This window comes from Staurois parvus, unplaced genomic scaffold, assembly GCF_062004578.1.
Source record: "Staurois parvus isolate SC_StPar_1 unplaced genomic scaffold, SC_StPar_1.0 ptg000105l, whole genome shotgun sequence".
NCBI classification, from domain to species: Eukaryota; Metazoa; Chordata; class Amphibia; order Anura; family Ranidae; genus Staurois; species Staurois parvus.
Window position 1 is genome coordinate 4,074,292 of NW_028317901.1, and position 18,871 is coordinate 4,093,162.

An 18,871-nucleotide genomic window follows, 5' to 3' on the forward strand; every position below is an offset into this window, starting at 1 on the left:
GCCTTTGAGTCCGCAAAAAAGTAGTAAAGTGACGCTTACTGCCAAAGATGAAATATTTAGATGGTAATGGTTTGGATTTTCTGAATAGCTTCCAGGAACCCCAGCAAACCAAGTAATTCTATAATATACGCAGCAATCAGCTTTCATTGTGGATGGCTTTGCCATGCCCCCTGCCAACTTTTGCAGTAGGAAGCAAGTGAAACCAACCACAAACTGCTATTGCTATCCTGCAACTGCTGCCATGGTGTTAAAGCTAGAATTCCCACATAATTTAACTTAAAGTGATACTAAATGATATCCTTATTCTCCAACAATAATCCATAAACAATCCTTAGTGATCCTGTAATCTATTTTTCATTAAATTGTTTCCTGCTGTGGTTTTCTGCCTCCTTGTAACATCTTCTGTGACCTCTCAAACCTCACCCCTCTTTTCCATTTGTTTGGAACAATCAGTGCACATTAGTTATGGTCAAGTACGCTGCTCTATGTACACCACACATCCCATAGTCCATAGTTCATAGTCATTAGACCATCTCAGGTAGCAAGCAAGAGAGTGTGGCTATGTTCCTACATACAGAGGTACCATGGAGAATGAACGTGGCCACCCTCTAACAGGAAGACAAATCACAGTAGCAAATAACAGAATTCAGTGATTTGGAAGAGGCTGATGGCAACAGAAGGTAACTTTTTTGAGTTAGGAATATTCAAAAATTTTGAATAGAATTTTTTCTTTTAAACCAGAGTTTGGAGTCACTTTAACTACTTGCCTACTGGGCACTGATAGGTGGCACTGACTGACAGCACTGATGGGCACAGATTGGCAGCACTGATGGGCACAGAACTGGCAGCACAGATTGGCATTTATAGGCTGCACTGGTGGGCACTTTTGGGGCTGCACTGATAATCATTGCATTGATTATTAGTGTAGATGTCTCCTTTCACATTTGCAGGTTATCGGCAGTACTTTCCTCACGATTAGACACACCTGATCACGTGGTAAAAAGCTGCTGTGATTGGCCCTTTACCGTGTCATGTGATCTGCTGTGCCCAAAGGATGCACGGGTGTGCGCCACAGGGGGCATCATATGACGCCCTCCTAGAACTTGAAGGCCGCGCTGTAGCCATCATCCGGCTATAGTGTGGTCAGCAAGTGGTTAATCTATACATCAAATTAAGACAGATGTTATAGGGCTCTTCGTATGCTGGGTGGAAGGTGGGGGTTTGCTTCCTCAAGCAGCAACCTCGCTGCTGTATTAAAAATCAATATCTTGTCTGTTTTGAATCTGATTGTTGACTGTAAGAACTTTTTTAGTAGTTACATAGTGATACATCAGGTATTGTAGGGTCTGTTTATCAATATTATCACCTAAGATTCATACAACTTTCAGTCAATACTCTTTTGGAATTTAATATAGTCTTAAAAATGTATGAATCGAAGGTGAAAGTTTAGTGACTCTTGGGTGAAAACATAGACAAATAGACCTGTATGTATCTGAGACACAGCAAGGATCCTGCAGTGGGTTTGTTACATTATACACTCACTGGCCACTTTATTAGGTACACCTTGCTAGTGCCAAGAAAATATACCCCCCCACAACCATTACACCACCACCAGCCTGAACCGTTGATACAAGGCAGGATGGATCCATGCTTTCATGTTATTTACACCAAATTCTGACCCTACCATCTGAATGTTGCAGCAACCAGTCAGCCCATTCTCCTCTGACCTCAAAAAGCCATTTTCGTCCACACAACTGCCACTCACTGGATATTTTCTCTTTTTCTGACAATTCTCTGTAAACCCTAGAGATGGTTGTGCATGAAAATCCCAGTAGATCAGCAGTTTTTTTAAATACTCAGACCAGCCCATCTGGCACCAACAACCATGCCACATTCAAAGTCAGTTAAATCCCCTTTCTTCCCCATTCCCCAAACCATGTTTGGTTTGAACTTCAGCAAGTTGTCTTCACCACGTCTACATGCCTAAATGCATTGAGTTGCTGCCATGTGATTGGCTAATTAGCAATTTGTGTTACCAAGCATTTGAACAGGTGTACCTAAAAATGTGTCCAATGGGTATATATTGTATTGTTTTTTAATGAAGAGGAATAATATATTGATGTGTATGATGTTCAACATCAATTGGAGGAATATCTTTTTGTGAAATGGTGGCCATTGTGAGGTTGTAAATGCTAGGGCTTGTAGTTCTACATAGACATCAGCTTTGCCGTTGCACCACATGGTCAGGCTTCTACTGAGACAGCAGTGAGACACAGCTATATAAAGAAGCCATAATAGTGGAACATGTTGGAATTACAAAGGCAGAAGAAACAGTAACCAGCTCTGCTGTCGTTTTGTTTGGGCGTTATGCTACAGAAGGGTGAGAAGAAGACACAGGATACAGTATTAATACATAAACAGAACACAACAGCCCAAGCAGTCCCAGCAGGGCCATGGTAAGACCTTTATTTGAGCAGCAGTTGGTAGGCACATGTTCTCCAGCTATATGACAGACGTGTTAGCGCTCTTATGCTTTGGAGTCTATAACACCAGGACTTCCTTTTGCTTTGAGCAGCTGATGGGAATAGAAGATTCTGTTGTGTACTGAATGGTAGTGGAGTCAGATTATTATTTATTGACTTAGGCAGCCCATACATTGATTGTTATTTTTGTTCAACCAGCAAGTTGAATTAAAAAACAGGCCCAATTCCCCTGTCTACACATTCCCCACCTTCAGAATACAATGATCAGTGTTGCCAGCTATAGCTGGTGCCTCATCATTCGGGAAAAACCCAACAGACTGGTGTGCAACCAGCCTGTGCATACATGAATCAAAATGCGTCCAGTTCCTGCTGAACCGGCAAAATTTTGATCCAAGTATGACCGGCTTTAGGCAAGCAGGTAATGCAATCATTGTAGGAGCTGTCTGTGTCATGGATTAAAGTGCCTATTAATATAGTACCGTGAAGGGGGAGAGCGGATACTTAACCTTTTACTACCAGAAACATTTTTGCATTTGTTTGTACACATTAACTAAATAAAAAAAAGTGGTAGTTACAATTTTTTTTGTCATATGATAGTAGCACACACAAAAATTTCAGCAAAAACACATTAACATTATTTTAAGACATAGAAACGCAATAAATTACCCATTTGGTAAAATCTAAAAGATGACAATCTGCTAAGTAAATAGATACCCAACATGTCAAGCCTTAAAATTGTATGCGCCCATCAAATGGTGTCAAACTTCGGCACCAAAAAATTTCAATAGGTATGCTTTAAAAGCCTCTACAAGTCATTAGTTTAGAGTTAACCATGCATAATGGCCCTAACATTGTTGAGCTCATTCTAGCATGTTCAATATGTGTAGCACAATCAACGTTTTGTAGACCTAGGCACCCCTGGCACATGTGTTTATGTTCGTATGTTTGTGTGCATGTTATGTGCATATATGAGGGGGGTGTCAACTTTTTTGGGGGGAAGGGGGTTAAGTGCTTGGGTATAACCTAAATTTATTTTGCTTTATTTTTTATCACATGGGGACCAAAAGTTTCCTATGTGATACTGTTTTGGTCTATTTAATGAGACATCAGCGGTCTAGTAGACCCTTGATGTTTCACTTGTCTTTAACTGAAGCTAATGAAGTGTAGATACCCTGACAGCGGAACCTGGAAGTGATTGATACATAGCAATTCCACGTTCTTACTAGGTAGGGTAGCTTCATGAACGGTCATTCACTGGTCTTCCTTCCCTCTACCCGGAGGCCCCTGTAATGCCAGTCCTGAATCCAGCAAAGCCCAGAAAACATGGTGTGAAAGGGGGGGGCAAGTATACCAGAAAATTACTGTACAGCTGCCCGATTGTTTCCATCTGATAGCCGACAATCGGTTTGTCAGATTTACACACAGTCCTGGCTGCTAATGCAGTGTAGACGTGTGTAAAACAACCACTGCTGTGACATATGGCAGCAAATGGGTTAAAGCCACCACATTAAAGGTAAAGTATATCTACAGCCAAAACCTTTTTTTTATTTAGATACAGTAGAGAATGTAATCTGTCTAATAGTCTGTGCATTTCCCTTGCTGAGGCTGAATCTTCCCAGCACTGACACAGTCAGCAATAAAAAACCTGACAGGGGTTCTAACCCCTCACCATGCCTTTCAAAATGAAAAAATAACTTTGCCTTTAGGTACAAATTAACCTTCCCTAGGCAAATGTCTTGAAGAAAACTCAAAAGCCTGTTTTTTTATAAACAAAGGGAAAGGTATTGTTCTTACTAAACCTCAATTATACAAAAGTCATATTGATGTTATCTGTAGGCAATGCTCTCAGTAGTGCATATATTTGGTTATACTGACTGTAGCCATAAGGCTGGTGCCTATTAGCAAAAATGTGAGTTAAAAGAGAGTATACTACTGACATAAAAGGCAATTCTGAATTGCCTACTATAATTCTTAAATTACAGCCAAACAGAGCTGTGCACATGCCATGACACTGATGCTTTGCTTCACAACCTTGGCAAGTTTGACTTAGGTGGCACAGCCTGTAAAACTTGCCCACTGAGATCAATGGGGCTGCACCGCAACCACGAGTCAAACACTTGACTTACAGTTGTGAGGTTCCGCAATGTAAATCTGCCATTCTGTAATTTTAAAAAAAGTAACAACAAAAAAAACATGCTCCAGAAGAGAGCAGTAGCACCTCCAAACACCTGCCAGCCACGGCTCTACCACCTTCTGAAAAGCAATTCACTACAGATCACTTTTCAGAGGGCAGTTAACATTATTGCCTGTCTGAAAGAGCCCAAAAAATAAACTTTGGATACAAAAGTAAAGAAGACAGAATAGGGTTGTACAGAGAAAATGTTGATTTCTACCTGAAATGCAATTTCTTGGAGTAAAATGAATGTGTTTTACTGAAGCAAAAAACCAATGGGAATGGTCCCTAAAAGGCAGATAGTATACAAATGTAAAAACCTTAGCTGCTCTGCTGCTGTCTCCAGGAATGGTTGCTCTACCAGCCTCTGTGCAAAAGGCATGGTGTACAGCAATGGTACTTAACATGCACCAAGCCCAGAAGCCGAATCGGTCAGCTGTTGGGAGGGGCAGTTCTAATCTTGAAGAAAAAAAACGCCATAAATATAGACAAAAAATACTTATATAAAATAAAAAATGATAATTAAAAAATATATAATCTCACCATTAATCCCCAGGTTCCAACAAATATGTTAGATGATCTGGATGACATTTGTGTTTACTGCATGAAAGTAAATGAGTTCAATCTAATTTAAAAATTTTAACAATCACAGGCTTTTGGAAATGTCACCACTGTGATTATTTCTGCCCACACAAAGCCAGTATTATATTACCTTAAAGTGACACGAAATTTCGGTTTAAAATAAAAAAAAATGTATTCAAGTATGTATTCTTTAGGCCTCATTCACACATGCGTAATTAGGCGTACACCCATGTGAGGGCCGTGTCTTATCTGTACAGATGTTCTGTGCATTCGAGTGCAGGCAAAACCCATTCATATTATTTGGGATGCAGTGTCTGCATGGTCACAGCCAGGGCTCTTTTTCAGAGGGAACATGGGGGAACGCAGTTTCGGCACCTCTAGCACTGAATGCACGTAATGGCAACAGGTGGTAAGGTGTGCTGGAGGATCTATTGTTGCTGTAGGGAGTCAGTTGTTGCTTGGAGGGATCTACTGTTGAGGGAGGGGTCTACTGTTGTTGGCTGCTGGAGGGTCTATTGATGCTGGTTGCTAAAAGATCTATTGTTGCTGGTGGGAGACTATTGTTGCTGGGGTGGATCTTGTTGCGGTGAGGGTCTATTGTTGCTGGGGAGATCTATTGTTGAAAGCAGGTGTGCTGTTGCTGGCTGCAGGGGATCTATTATCATTAACTAATTACTTAGCACCACAAAATGATACTTGGTCCTGTATTCTCTAAAAGTGGCAGTTCTGCAAGGTGGGTAGTGGGAAGAACCAAGGGACGGTGCATGGAGGTGGGTTGGGGGTGGAACCAAGGGACGGTGCATAGATGTGGGTAGGGGGTGGAACCAAGGGACAGTGCATGGATGTGGGTAGGGGGTGGAAACAAGGGACGGTGCATGGATGTGGGTAGGGAGGGGAACCAAGGGACGGTGCATGGAGGTTGGTTGGGGGTGGAACCAAGGGACGGTGCATGGAGGTGAGTAGGGGGTGGAATCAAGGGACGGTGCATGGAGGTGGGTAGGGGGTGGAACCAAGGGACGGTGCATGGATGTGGGTAGGGGGTGGAACCAAGGGACGGTGCATGGAGGTGGGTAGGGGGTGGAACCAAGGGACGGTTCATGGAGGTGGGTAGGGGGTGGAACCAAGGGACGGTGCATGGAGGTGGGTAGGGGGTGGAACCAAGGGACGGTGCATGGAGGTGGGTAGAGGGTGGAACCAAGGGACGGTGCATGGAGGTGGGTAGGGGGTGGAACCAAGGGACGGTGCATGGAGGTGGGAAGGGGGTGGAACCAAGGGACGGTGCATGGAGGTGCGTAGGGAGAGGAACCAAGGGACGGTGCATGGAGGTGGGTAGAGGGTGGAACCAAGGGACGGTGTCCCTGGACACAGCCACGACAACCGCACAAACCAGAAAACATTTCATGGCAAACCTTTTCTTCCAGCTTTATGTTTTTTTATATTGGCATTGTAATTGAGCTGTATGGCATTGTATTGATTTCTGCCTTGAGCCTCCACAAATATATGAAGCTTGTTGTGATGTAAGAGGCCCGCATGTACATTCTTCATGTAGTAGTTTTCAGTGGTATAACGACAACAGTTTATTAACAAAAATGATACCTGTACTCCATATAGGAACTCCCCACATTCGTTTTCCCCATCAGAGTCTTCCTCTCCCCAGTTGTGTCCCTTGATGTCCTGGAAGACACATACAAATAGGAGTGAACATGAAATGGTAGAAATCTTCTAATTAAAGATTGTGCTGTGCTTTGAATTTTTTAAATCACATACTACACAAAGCAAACATGGAGTAATCATAAATCAGCTTTTATTGCTTAACTACATTAATCTACTGTACAATGATTTGAGGCTGGTTATCTAGTCCAGTGTTTCTCAACCTTTTTTCAGTCAAGGCACCCTTTAAAATTATGGAGTCTTGAGGCACTCCATTCTAAAATGTAAAAAACTATTCTAATAGTTTTAAATAATGCAGCAACATCCACACATGTAAGACAGCCAACATTAGAGGTGATTTATTCTTCCAAAGCAAACACACTTTTGCACACTGGTACTGACTAGTATTCCAGTGTTTCTTTTCTCCCTCAGGTTTTCTCCATCACTCAGTTAACGTGACCCCAGCACTGATGGGGAGGGGCAGGGGAGGGTCAAACAAGGATGTTATGTGGGCAACTGACATCTTCCTTATCAACTGATGATGTCATTGGTTGTCTGGATGCCGGCGGATGCCTGGGCACCCTGGTTGGGAAAGGCTGATCTAGTCGTTAAATCAGCCTTCTATGCAAGTTATAACCATGTTCTAATGTTCAAGTATAAAGAGAAGCAGCTCCATTCGTTCCTGAGCCATGATCTTTACATGGTTTTTGTAAATTGTACAGTTCCCCAAGAAATTCCTCCAGTAGGAATTTAGATTTCTGCTATTGCAGAAAGCTGCCTGCTCACAGGTTCACAGGTACAATTTAAAGTGATTGTAAACGTATTTTTTTTTACAACAAACATGTCATACTTACCTGCTTACAATGACTTTGCACAGAGCAGCCCCAATACTCCTTTTCTGGGGTCCCCATCGACACTCTTGGCTCCTCCCCTCTGCCGAGTGCCCCCACAGCAAGCCGCTTGCCATGGGAACACTCATGCAGGCTGGATCCCAAGCCAGGTTCTGTGTCCATTGACACACACAATGCGGCCTGGTCTCGCCCCCATTCTCTTCTCACAGGGTTTGATTGACAGTAGCATGTGCCAATGGCTCCTGCTGCTGCAAGGAACAGTGAGGGGAGAGAGAAGAGCCGCTGCTCTTGGGTTCAGCACTGGATCGATATCAGGCTCAGGTAAGTATTTAGGGGGGGCTGGGGGGAGCTGAACACAGAAGGTTTTTAACCTTGATGCAGAGAATGCATTAAGGTAAAAAAAACTTCTACCTTTACAACCACTTTAAATCATATGTCCAGACAATTATTTATTTTATTTATTTCAGGTACTTATATAGCGCCGTCAATTTACGCATATATATTGTACATTCACATCAGTCCCTAACCCTCAAGGGGTGTACAATCTAAGGTCCCTAACTCACATTCATACATACACATACTAGGGCCATTTTAGACAGAATCCAATTAACCTACCAGCATGTCTTTGGAGTGTGGGAGGAAACCGGAGTACCCGGCGGAAACCCACGCAGGCACAGGGAGAACATGCAAACTCCAGGCAGGTGGTGCCGTGGCTGGGATTCAAACCAACGACCCTAGTACTGCCAGGCGGAAGTGCTAAACAATTTTTGTTTCTTAGTTAAAACCACTGTAACTGTTTACTTGTTATCTGAGGCTCCACTAGTGAGACGTGTCCTCAATTCCTGTCATGCTACAACATTTTAGCAGATACGAAGTAGGGGAACTCTCCAACAGTGATGATCTTGGGTTTGGAGTTGGGTTCGGTCTGAACACAAGTTCGTCCAAACCTGGAATTTAGCTGTCATTGCTGGGCCATAATTGGGTATTGATGTCATGAGCATCCCCGTCCCTTTGTATACATGCAGCTGTCTTCATCTCATGCACCAGCAATGACAGCTCTTACTGTTGGATTGAGATTGGAATCAAGCTCATCCCTTCTCTCCAACAGCAATGAAAGAAACCAATTTTTTTTTTAATAAAGCTGACTTCACTTGTTTTTCTTCTTTAAAGAATATTGCAAACACACACAAATCCACCCCTCTCTCTTTTTTCTTTGGAAATTACTTTTTTTGTGGCGCACAGCCCACACTTCTACCTTTCTTGTCTAGGTGAGAATGATGTCCCCAGATGCCCATAGCCTCCAGGAATACTTACGCCATACATCCCGGGAGACATCAGGGCAATCTAGAACACACTGAGCATTTGCTGCAATGCATCATCAGAGTGGTGGTTGCAAGAACCCAGAAGAGACTGCCAGCTCCCAATGACAGAAACAAAGAAGATGGTGGTGTGGCTCCTGGCACGCAACAGTGAAGCTGCAGATTAGAGCAGGACAACACTAAATTCGCTGGATATGTGACTATGTGTTTTGAGGATAACCCAGGAAACCAAGTGAAAGAAAAAAAAACAGTGGGGGTGAAGTCCCTTTTTAAAGTGGTTCTAAAGGCAGAAGTTTTTTTTTTACCTTAAAGAATTCTCTGCATTAAGATAAAAAAACCCTTTGCATACACCCCCCCTCAGCCCCCCCTTATACTTGTGCAGGAAAGCAGAGGCTCTGTCCCTCCTCACTGGCCCAGAGACAACAATGGCTCCCACTACTGTCAATCACAGCCATTGAGGAGGGATCAGGGGGTAGGGCTAAGTCACACTATGTGTATCTATGACACACATAGCCATCTCAGAAGTGAGCACGCACAAGTGCCCCCATAGCAAGCCGCTCAGAGGGTGGGAGAAGCAAGGAGTGCCGACATAAGGACCAGAGGGGAGGAGCAGCGGGGCTGCTCTGTGCAAAATAGAAATGATATATAAATGAATATAGCATGTTTGTTATTACAAAAAAATGTTTGATCCTTTACAATCACTTTAAGTAGAGTAGAGGAAAACAAGATTCTATCATTTCTATTTCTGTATGTGTCCCTGTTGCAGATTTTCTCTTACTCTTCACAATAGTAAGTGATATCAGTGTAAAATCAGCAGAGGTCCTTATAATTCCCAAAAAAGCTTTTGGCTTGACATGCACTTTAACTGTTAATTGACATTTTTACCTCAGCCTTTACAGTACCTACAGCTTTTTTGTTTGTTTGTTTGTTTGTTTTTTTTTGTTTTGCCACCATTCTTTTGTTTTCCTGGCCTTCTCACACTTTTTGAATTGTTTCTTACTTTGTCTACATTTATTTGGATTTATTCTTCTCTTTTCCACATATTCATTATCCTTCCTATTCAGTTGGTTTATATATTTTGGCTCTTAGCCGTTTTTGATCCCCCACTAAGCTGCATGCTCTTATTCTACACTTTCATAGAAGCTCCCTACGTATCCCCACTCAGGTTGGTTATACACAGACCCACTATAGTCATATGCACTTAAATTTTATATCAATTTCATCCAATTTTATCCTCCTTTTTATTATTCTTTTCCCATTCATTTTTCCCATTACCTTTTTATGTTTGCACTACTACCTTTATTCACCATAGTGCCAAACAATGATAATACACTTGGACATATCATACATCTATATTGCCTAGGTATAATACTAGGATTAAATGTGATGCACCACTCCTCACATGACTTTTTTGGTGCACAAATTAAGTTTCTATGCTATAAACTTCTCAGTCAGGAAAAACACTTTCCTTATCTAAACAATATTATTTCTTCTATGGAATTTAGACTTTTGCAATGTTTTATATGCCTGTGAAAAATGTATGTATTTAGAAAATGTATTTTCATAATAATCTGTACTGGCCTACCCCCACATCCACCCCCGGGGAGGGACCTTGCCCGGGTTCCACTTTTCATTTCTGTGTAGGTTCCTGACATTCAAGAGGTGGGTAAGCCTTATAACTATTTTTATTATTTTTTGATTGTCATGTCTGTGTTGTGCATTCATGTTGTTTACACAAACTGAACTTACGATGTAAGTTGTCTCAGTCCACACCGTATATACACTTTCAAACAAAATATTAATATCAATAAACTTTATGTTTTAAGGTACTTGGTATGCCACCATAAGTAACTACTTTTCTGGCCCACCCTAAAAGCAGTTTTTCTTTTCATAAACCTTATAACTCAGCCTGGAGTTTACCAATTTACTGATGATTTGTGTATGTGGTTTTTGTTACTATTATTAATATTTTATTACGTCTATTTAGATCAACTATTAAACTACGCCTCCATTTCTGCCTCCTGAAGAAGCAGCTACCACAATAAAACATGCAGAGGATCATATTTTTTTGGAGTTTGTGTTCCTTTGTATTGTACTTCACCCCGGGATTGCGGTATTCGATCTATACCTGTATGGTTGCCAAGGGAAATGCTCTTCATGATTGTACAGGCTGATTTTTTTAATAATGTATTTGTGATTCTTAACTGGATTTTTGTAATAAAATGTATATTTTGGAATAAATTGTTGTATGTGTCTATGGGGTATAGAGAAAGTCCAAGTATGTTTTTTCTTCAATCGGATTTGAGGTGGATGGGGGAATTCCCTCAATGGAAAATTGTATTTTGAAAGCGGGACTCTCCAATGTAAGAAAAAACTGATCAGCAGCTGCAGCCAATTAGCTGCAGATGCTGAGCCCCAAAACTTTTCTTCCTTTGACAGAAAATAAACAGGGAGAGCCACACATAGAAGAAAATTTGGCTAAACAGGCAAAATTTAATCCATCAAAGGCCAGCTTTAGACGCAAATGTCTATAGAGATATCCAGAAGATGGACACACACAAAGAAAAAAATTATAATTTAAAAAGGTAAGCCTTGGTGCTGTTCCCCTTACTCTACAGCTGGCTAGACATCATACAATTTCTTTGTTCAATTTCCTTTAGATTTACTTTCAACTATGTAGTGCAAGGGCCTGCCGGACTGCATACAATTGAAAGTGTTTAAGTGTAACCTCATATTATGTGTTTTTGGGTAAATCTAAAGGAAAATGTACAAAAAAATGTATAATTTGTAGCCAGCTTATTGCTCTGCTGCCCTGTCTTTATGGTAAGTACAACCTTAGTTGTAGGTACAAGCCAAAAGAATAAAAAACACTACAGAGTTTATTGTTGTATACTGTAGGAAAGATTAGGAGGTGGTATTCTAAGACTCTGTCTCAACACAACTGTGTCATAAAATGTATATTTTGTAACCTGCTTGAGGTTGCTAGTTGTGCAGCTGCCCTTAAAATTAGCTGTTGAATTTTTAAAAAGAAGTATGCACCCCCATAGCAGTTTAATAGCACACTGGAAGTCAACATATACCATATAAAAGTAGAACAACGCAGGTTGAACATTATTATATAATTCACACAATGCAACATTGAGCTAATTTTCTTGTCAAAAATCAAGTCACACTACATCCAAAGCATGCCACACTATAACATAAAATTACAGTTACTGTACATACGAACTGTTTGATTTGCAAATGGATTTGCAATTCTGTGCAGGTGCTTTTGACATTCAAGCTAATCTGCCAGATAGCACAACCACCACTGCAGCAGTCTCAAAGCTTGGTAAAGAAAGTCAGTCATCTGATTTTCTAATGAAGGAACAAGAGCACACTGGTGGTATCATCGCTCTGCTCTCTCCTCCTCTCAGCATGCTTCCTGGTAGCACATGTGAACTGTAGCAGAGCTTGATTGGCTCGGTGTGCCTTGTGCCAGTGTGTTCTTTTGCTGGGGTCTACAGAAATCTGGTTTTCTGTAGGGCTGGTTGGGGTGAGGAAGGAAACAGCAGTATAAAATCATAATTGTGGTGGTATTATACAGAATGCTACATGCAACCAGAACCTCCTATCACTGCTCTGTGTCTGCACACAGGAGATATTTATTCAAAAAAAGATTATACAGAGAACAAAATAAAGTGTGGATCCAACATAGGGCAGTTATGGCTTTTCACAGTGGATGTTCAAATACAAGTTTCCTGGATTAATGTTGCAAGAAGTATCCAAAAGAGTAGCCAAGAAAGAATGAGAGATGTTTGGGAAGGAAGCAGATTACCTCTAAAACAGATTTGTCCAACCTGAGGGCCATGGGCCGCATACAGCACCCCCGAGAGTTTGGCATGTGGCCTGGGAACATCTGGAGGGGCACCAAGGATGCAGTGGGTGCAAAGTTTGCAATAGCACCAGCAGCAGGGAATACAGAGGTGCCAGGTGGGTAAATGCTACATGGTCGGATCTAGGGGGGTGCTGGGCTGCTCCCCCCAAGAGTTCAATTGTTAGTGTATTTTATGGGCACCCCAAGACAATTCCTCTTCTTCCAATGTGGCCCAGGAAGGTCCACCCCTGCTCTACAATGTTATTTTACTACTTTTACTTTTACTTTTTTACAATACTTGCCACATAAAACCCAGTAATATCCTTTTTGGTGATTTTAATTTAAAAATGTTAGCTTGGATGAAATGCCAATCAAATCCAAGAAAAATTTCCAACATTTTGTTTACATGTGGAGACCAGGTTGCTGCATTAGGGTTGCTTGTGTGTACCATGTAACAAGAAAATAACAGAAGCAAACAGCTGTGACTGTCATCCATCAGTTTCAGACCCGATATTGACAGCACTCGTTCCTACAGCCTGACCTGCTAAATCTTTTAAAACTGCTGAAGACCTGGTTAATGTGCTTGCAAAGTTGTAACATCCGTCCACCGTGTAATTTCTATTGTCAGATCAATACATTTTCTACACTACTTTGTTCCTATTCTATACTTAGGTGTTCCATTATGAAAAGGAGAGTTTCATCAAGTATCGTGATATATAGGGGTTGACTTAATAAAAGGTAAATTTACTGTGCACTGCAAGTGAGTTTGCTTTAGATCCGAGGGAAAGCCCTGAAATGAAGCGAACTTTGCTGATTTCTTTCATCCAATCATGTGCAAGTAAATATGCTGTTTTTTTGTTATCCTTGCATGTTCCCCTTGGATCTAGAGGAAGTGCACTTGGAGTGCACAGCCTGTTTGCCTTTAGTAAATCAACCCCACTGTAATGTAATGTGTCTATAGTCAAAAATGAGTTTTAGGTTAAGCAGGGAATGGTTAAAACCCCTATTTTTATTTTTTATTTTGTGTTGCCTGTGTTGCATTGGGGAGATTTTCCTTCTTTTCATGTTTGAGACATAACAGGAAGTGAGAGTAGATCTCTCCAAAATGAAAGGAAATCCCTTCTTTGTCATCAGAACAAGTGTTCCCACTGGAAGATTTCCCCACTATTCCTGCTATGGAGAGAACTTAAAACTTTGGATGTTCCAGTTCCCTCATTTTCAGTCTAGGTGACAAGACAAACAAGGACTCTCCCCAACAGGGGATAGACAGACAGCAATACAAACTTTACAAGGGTTTAAACACTTTCAAGCTCTTGTTTGGGGATCGGCAACCCATCGATCAAGGTCTACCCGTCGATCACAAAGACATCCCCACATTTATATATAAAAAATTCCTCCTGTGCTTATAGAAGTGTCCTATAGACCAGCAGCCAACACTTAGAACTGATTCCTTAACAGTGTGAAACAATATAACCCACATTGCTGGTCCTGTGCTCTCCCCCACAGCTGCAGGCACATGCTCAGCCAATCCTAGGCTGCAGAGGTAGTCTATGTCCCTTGTATATGTGCAGCTGCTGGGTGGGGAAAGCCTCCGAAATAGCCCAGGCTTTTCCAATGTGTAGTGACCACCCCCAAGTACTGTGTCCGCCAAAACCCCAGTACCGCATGTTCCTGATTCCCCTGTGCCCTCCTGACATCTCAGTACCGTGCCCTCCTGAACTCCTTGTACCATACCCTCCTGACCTCCCAGTATCATGCCCTCCTGACTGCACTGCACCACTCTCTCAGCACCGTGCTTCCTGAACTCCCTGCACTGTACCATCCTGAAAGTCCTGTACCGTTTCCTCTTGACCTCCCAGTACCATACCCTCCTGACCTCCCTGCACCACTCCCTCAGCACTATACCCTCTTGACCTCCCTGCACTGTACCCTCCTAACCTCCCTGAACCATACCCTCCTGACCCCTCCTTCAGTGTGCCCTTCTGACCCCTTAGTACTGTACCCTCCTGACCTCCCTGCATTGTACTCTCCTGACCGCTCCTTCACCATACCCTCCTGACCTCCCTGCACCACTCCCTCAGCACTATACCCTCTTGACCTCCCTGCACTGTACCCTCCTAACCTCCCTGAACCATACCCTCCTGACCCCTCCTTCAGTGTGCCCTTCTGACCCCTTAGTACTGTACCCTCCTGACCTCCCTGCATTGTACTCTCTTGACCGCTCCTTCACCATGCCCTCCTGACCGCTCAGTACTGTACCTTCCTAACCTCCCTGCACCATACCCTCTTGACCCCTCCTTTATCATGTCCTTCTGATCCCTTTGTACTGTACCCTCCTGACCTCCCTGCAACATATCCTCCTGACCTCCCTGCATTGTGCCCTTCTGACCTCCCTGCACTGTACCCTTCTCCTCTGCCCTGCTCACCCATCTTCTGCTGTACTGATCTCCATACACTGCTCTTCATACAGATGACCTCTGTACACTTCTCTTTGTCCTATTCACCTATGCATACTGACCTACGTAGAGTGCCCTACATCCTATTGACCTCTGTATAGTGCCCTACATCCTACTGACCTCTGTACACTGCCTGACCTCTGTACACTGTGCCTACTACCGAGCCCTGGATGCCCTCCTACATACTACATACACTGGCCAGAAAGCAGGGCAGATAACAGGCCTCAAACTAGTCAAGCAAATCAGCTTGCAATACTAGGATCATTAACCTTTCATGATGAACTCCGGCATGTGGGGGTAACCAATTACTCCCCAGACATGAAAACAAAATTGTGAATGAAAGCGAATGCCATGTTTCTCACTGAAGGTAAATTTTAAGGTAGGATAAATTTATATTTCTACGGTGACATTGGTATTATAACATTTTTCTAAGTTTTCTTCATGCTGTCTTTGCATTGTAATGGGGGCTTGCTAGTTAATTAAAAAAAAAAAAAAAAAGGCGCAGAACCCTGGTGATCTTTGATCTCTTCCATGTTGTCCAGGTAGATCTCCACCTCTCAAAGTTTGCCTACCCTGCTCTAGTCTTTCCAGAGCTTAAATGGTTTTATACATCCTTTGAATTATGAACATTGAATACATGTATGTTTGTTTTTTTAAGGGGGAATTTTCTCCCCATTCCTTTCTCCAACTGTTCAGTGCCATTCAGAACCATATAATAGGATAGACAGTTTTTATTTTAGACACCTAAAAATAGACCATTTTAAAATGATACTACTCTTTCCATCTATTTCCCACCTTAAATATTCTCTTTCTTTATGAAAGCCCATTTTAAGTTTCGAATATTTTTATTACTTTAAGGCTGCATACTGTATACAGTATAAATATTGTTTGTGTTTTTTTTCTTTATGTTGTTATGCAGCAGTAGTTAAAATACCCTGCACTCGCAGTACATCAGAGTCAGTGCACTGCTCAACAGAGAGTGCATTGGTCCAAGTCTTCAGTGGTTTGACATGCTCTGTGCTTAGTGTCTCAAGTAATGGCACTGCTCAAGAAGTGTAGGCTCAGCTTTGTATGGTGGCAGATGAAGAAGGGGAGGAGCCCAGAGCACCAGCAGGGGACCCCAGAAGAGGAGAATTGGGGCTGTTCTGTGCAAAACCATTGCACAGAGCAGGTAAGTATAACATGTTTGTTATTTAAAAGAAAAAAAATGTTAACCTTTACAATCACTTTAACCAACTGTCTTACAGCATAAAACATACATGCAGCAGCAAGACACCACTTTTGTGTGTTAGGAGTGCGCTCATGTGCCATCCCAGAACACTGACTTAGTTGTCACAGACAGCCCCCTTAGAAATGCAAAAAGGAGAGCCAGACGAAAATCTGATAAGAGTCCAAAATAATTTTAATTAATTCTCGGAATCTCTGATGGACTCAGAGAATACAGTGATTTCACAGAAACAGAATCGAACCAGTACTGAGCTCTTCTTATGGAAGAACAACTTGACAGCTTTGCTGTTCAGCAACTGAAGTCAAGTTGTTCCTTTATGAGGAGAGTTCAGTACTGGTTCCACTATAGATCTGTGAAGTCACTGAGTCCAGCCAAGTTTTATCTTGTGTTGAGCCCTGATGAAGGGGGAGTGGTGTTGCCTCCAAAACATCTTGGCTGTTTTTATATGACTTTTTTAATCAAAATTAAAATTATCTTGGACTCTTATCTGAAATCGGTCTGGCACTCCTTTCTGTATTTCTTCGATTTGAATTACTGTTGGGTGCACTTTGAGGGAAGCCCTGCTGTGTGGGAGCTGCCTTTCCAAACAATCCACTTTATTAAACTAGGATAAAACCAATAGAGATAGTGGAAATACAGTGGGGGACTGGCAGGTAAAAGCGTTTCACACTAAAGATAGCACTTATTCATTACCCACAAGTATGAATATTGAGAACAGATAGTTCCTGGTAACTGTTAACAAATTGGAACCTGTGGAAAAGGCTCCTGATCATGTGACCATTTTGTCAGTCAATCACAGAGGCATAATACTCAGGAACACTGCCTCTGGTCATTCAGAGCCCCTATAGGGCTGTGGGAGGGTGTCAGCAAGAAGTTAAACTGCAAAGCAACAATTAAATAACAATTTGGTTTGAAAGGTGCAGGCTCCAGGTCCGGTATCCTTATCCTTGTGTCACTGCAAGCTGACCTGATCTGACTTGCAATAAATAAGCAGCTCAAGTGTTCTGATGTGTCACCCAATGCTTGTGTGTTCTGTGTTAATGAATGACTAAGTTGTTATAAAGGAGTATGCCAACAGGTAGGGATGAGATGAACATTATTATTATTATTATACAGTATTTATATAGCGCCAGAAAGGTTTGCTCAGCACTGTACATTATAGTGGGGGACAGAACATGAGACAATACAGTAACAAAACAATACACGAGGGGTTCGAGGGCCCTGCTCTTTCGAGTTTACAATCTAGGAAATACAGTACCTGGGATTAGTTCACAGGAGGTTGGCAGAACAACTCACAGGTTCTCTGTTAATCTGAACCTCACTGAAGTCAATAGGAACTGAATCTTTAAAATTAATTCTGGTGATTTCAAGGCTAACAGGCAAGTGATTTTCAAATAGCATGGGAGACCATTTAAATTGCCTGTAAATGACATTGTCCTGACAGCTTCCTATTCCAAAAAAACTGACTGCATGACGATCCCCCAAAACACATACTATCAGACAATTAAGGGTCTGAATTGTATTATGAGGGATATTTGGGGTGGTCCCCATGGTGTTTAAAAAAAAGCTGGTAGGAAAAATGTACACTGCTCAAAAAAAATGAAAGGAACACTTTGAAAACACATCTGATCTCAATGGGGAAAATATCATGCTGGATATCTATACTGATATGGACTGGGTAGTGTGTTAGGATTGTAAAGATGCCCCATCGTTTGATGGAAATGAAAATTACAAATCTACAGAGGACTGAATTCAAAGACACTCTGAAAATCAAAGTGAAAAAATGATGCAGCAGGCTAGTCCATTTTGCTGAAATTTCATTGCAGCAACTCAAAATGGTACTCAGTAGTTTGTATGGCCCCCACGTGCTTGAATGCATGCCTAACAGCATCACGGCATGTTCCTAATGGATGGTGTCCTGGGGTATTTCCACTCAGATCTGGACCAGGGCAGCACTGAGCTCCCAGACAGTCTGAGGTGCAACCTGGTGGCGTCAGATGGAATGAAACATGATATCCCAGAGGTGTTCTATTGGATTTAGGGCAGGCGAGCGTGGGGGCCATTCAATGATATCAATTCCTTCATCCTCCAGGAACTGCCTGCATACTCTTATGCGGAAAGTAGTACAAGCGCCTAAGTATATAAGTAACAAGCTGCTATGCACAAAAAAGGTACCAATATCACCCTAAAAACAACAATGGATATATGAAGTGCTGCGCTCGGTAAAAAACAAATATATGTATTGGAATGGAGGTTGATCCCATACAAATGCT

General features: G+C 42.0%; 1 protein-coding gene across 2 annotated transcripts in view; it reads right to left on the bottom strand.

The window, feature by feature from the left end:
• The window catches only part of PARP6 (poly(ADP-ribose) polymerase family member 6), a 71,771-nt gene that overhangs the window by 45,464 nt on the left and 7,436 nt on the right, over positions 1 to 18,871 (bottom strand). For both annotated transcript variants that reach the window (XM_089671405.1, XM_089671404.1), the window contains exon 3: positions 6,835 to 6,912. In XM_089671405.1, coding sequence (XP_089527531.1) covers positions 6,835 to 6,912 — 78 coding nt within the window. The remainder of the gene's footprint in view (positions 1 to 6,834; positions 6,913 to 18,871) is intronic.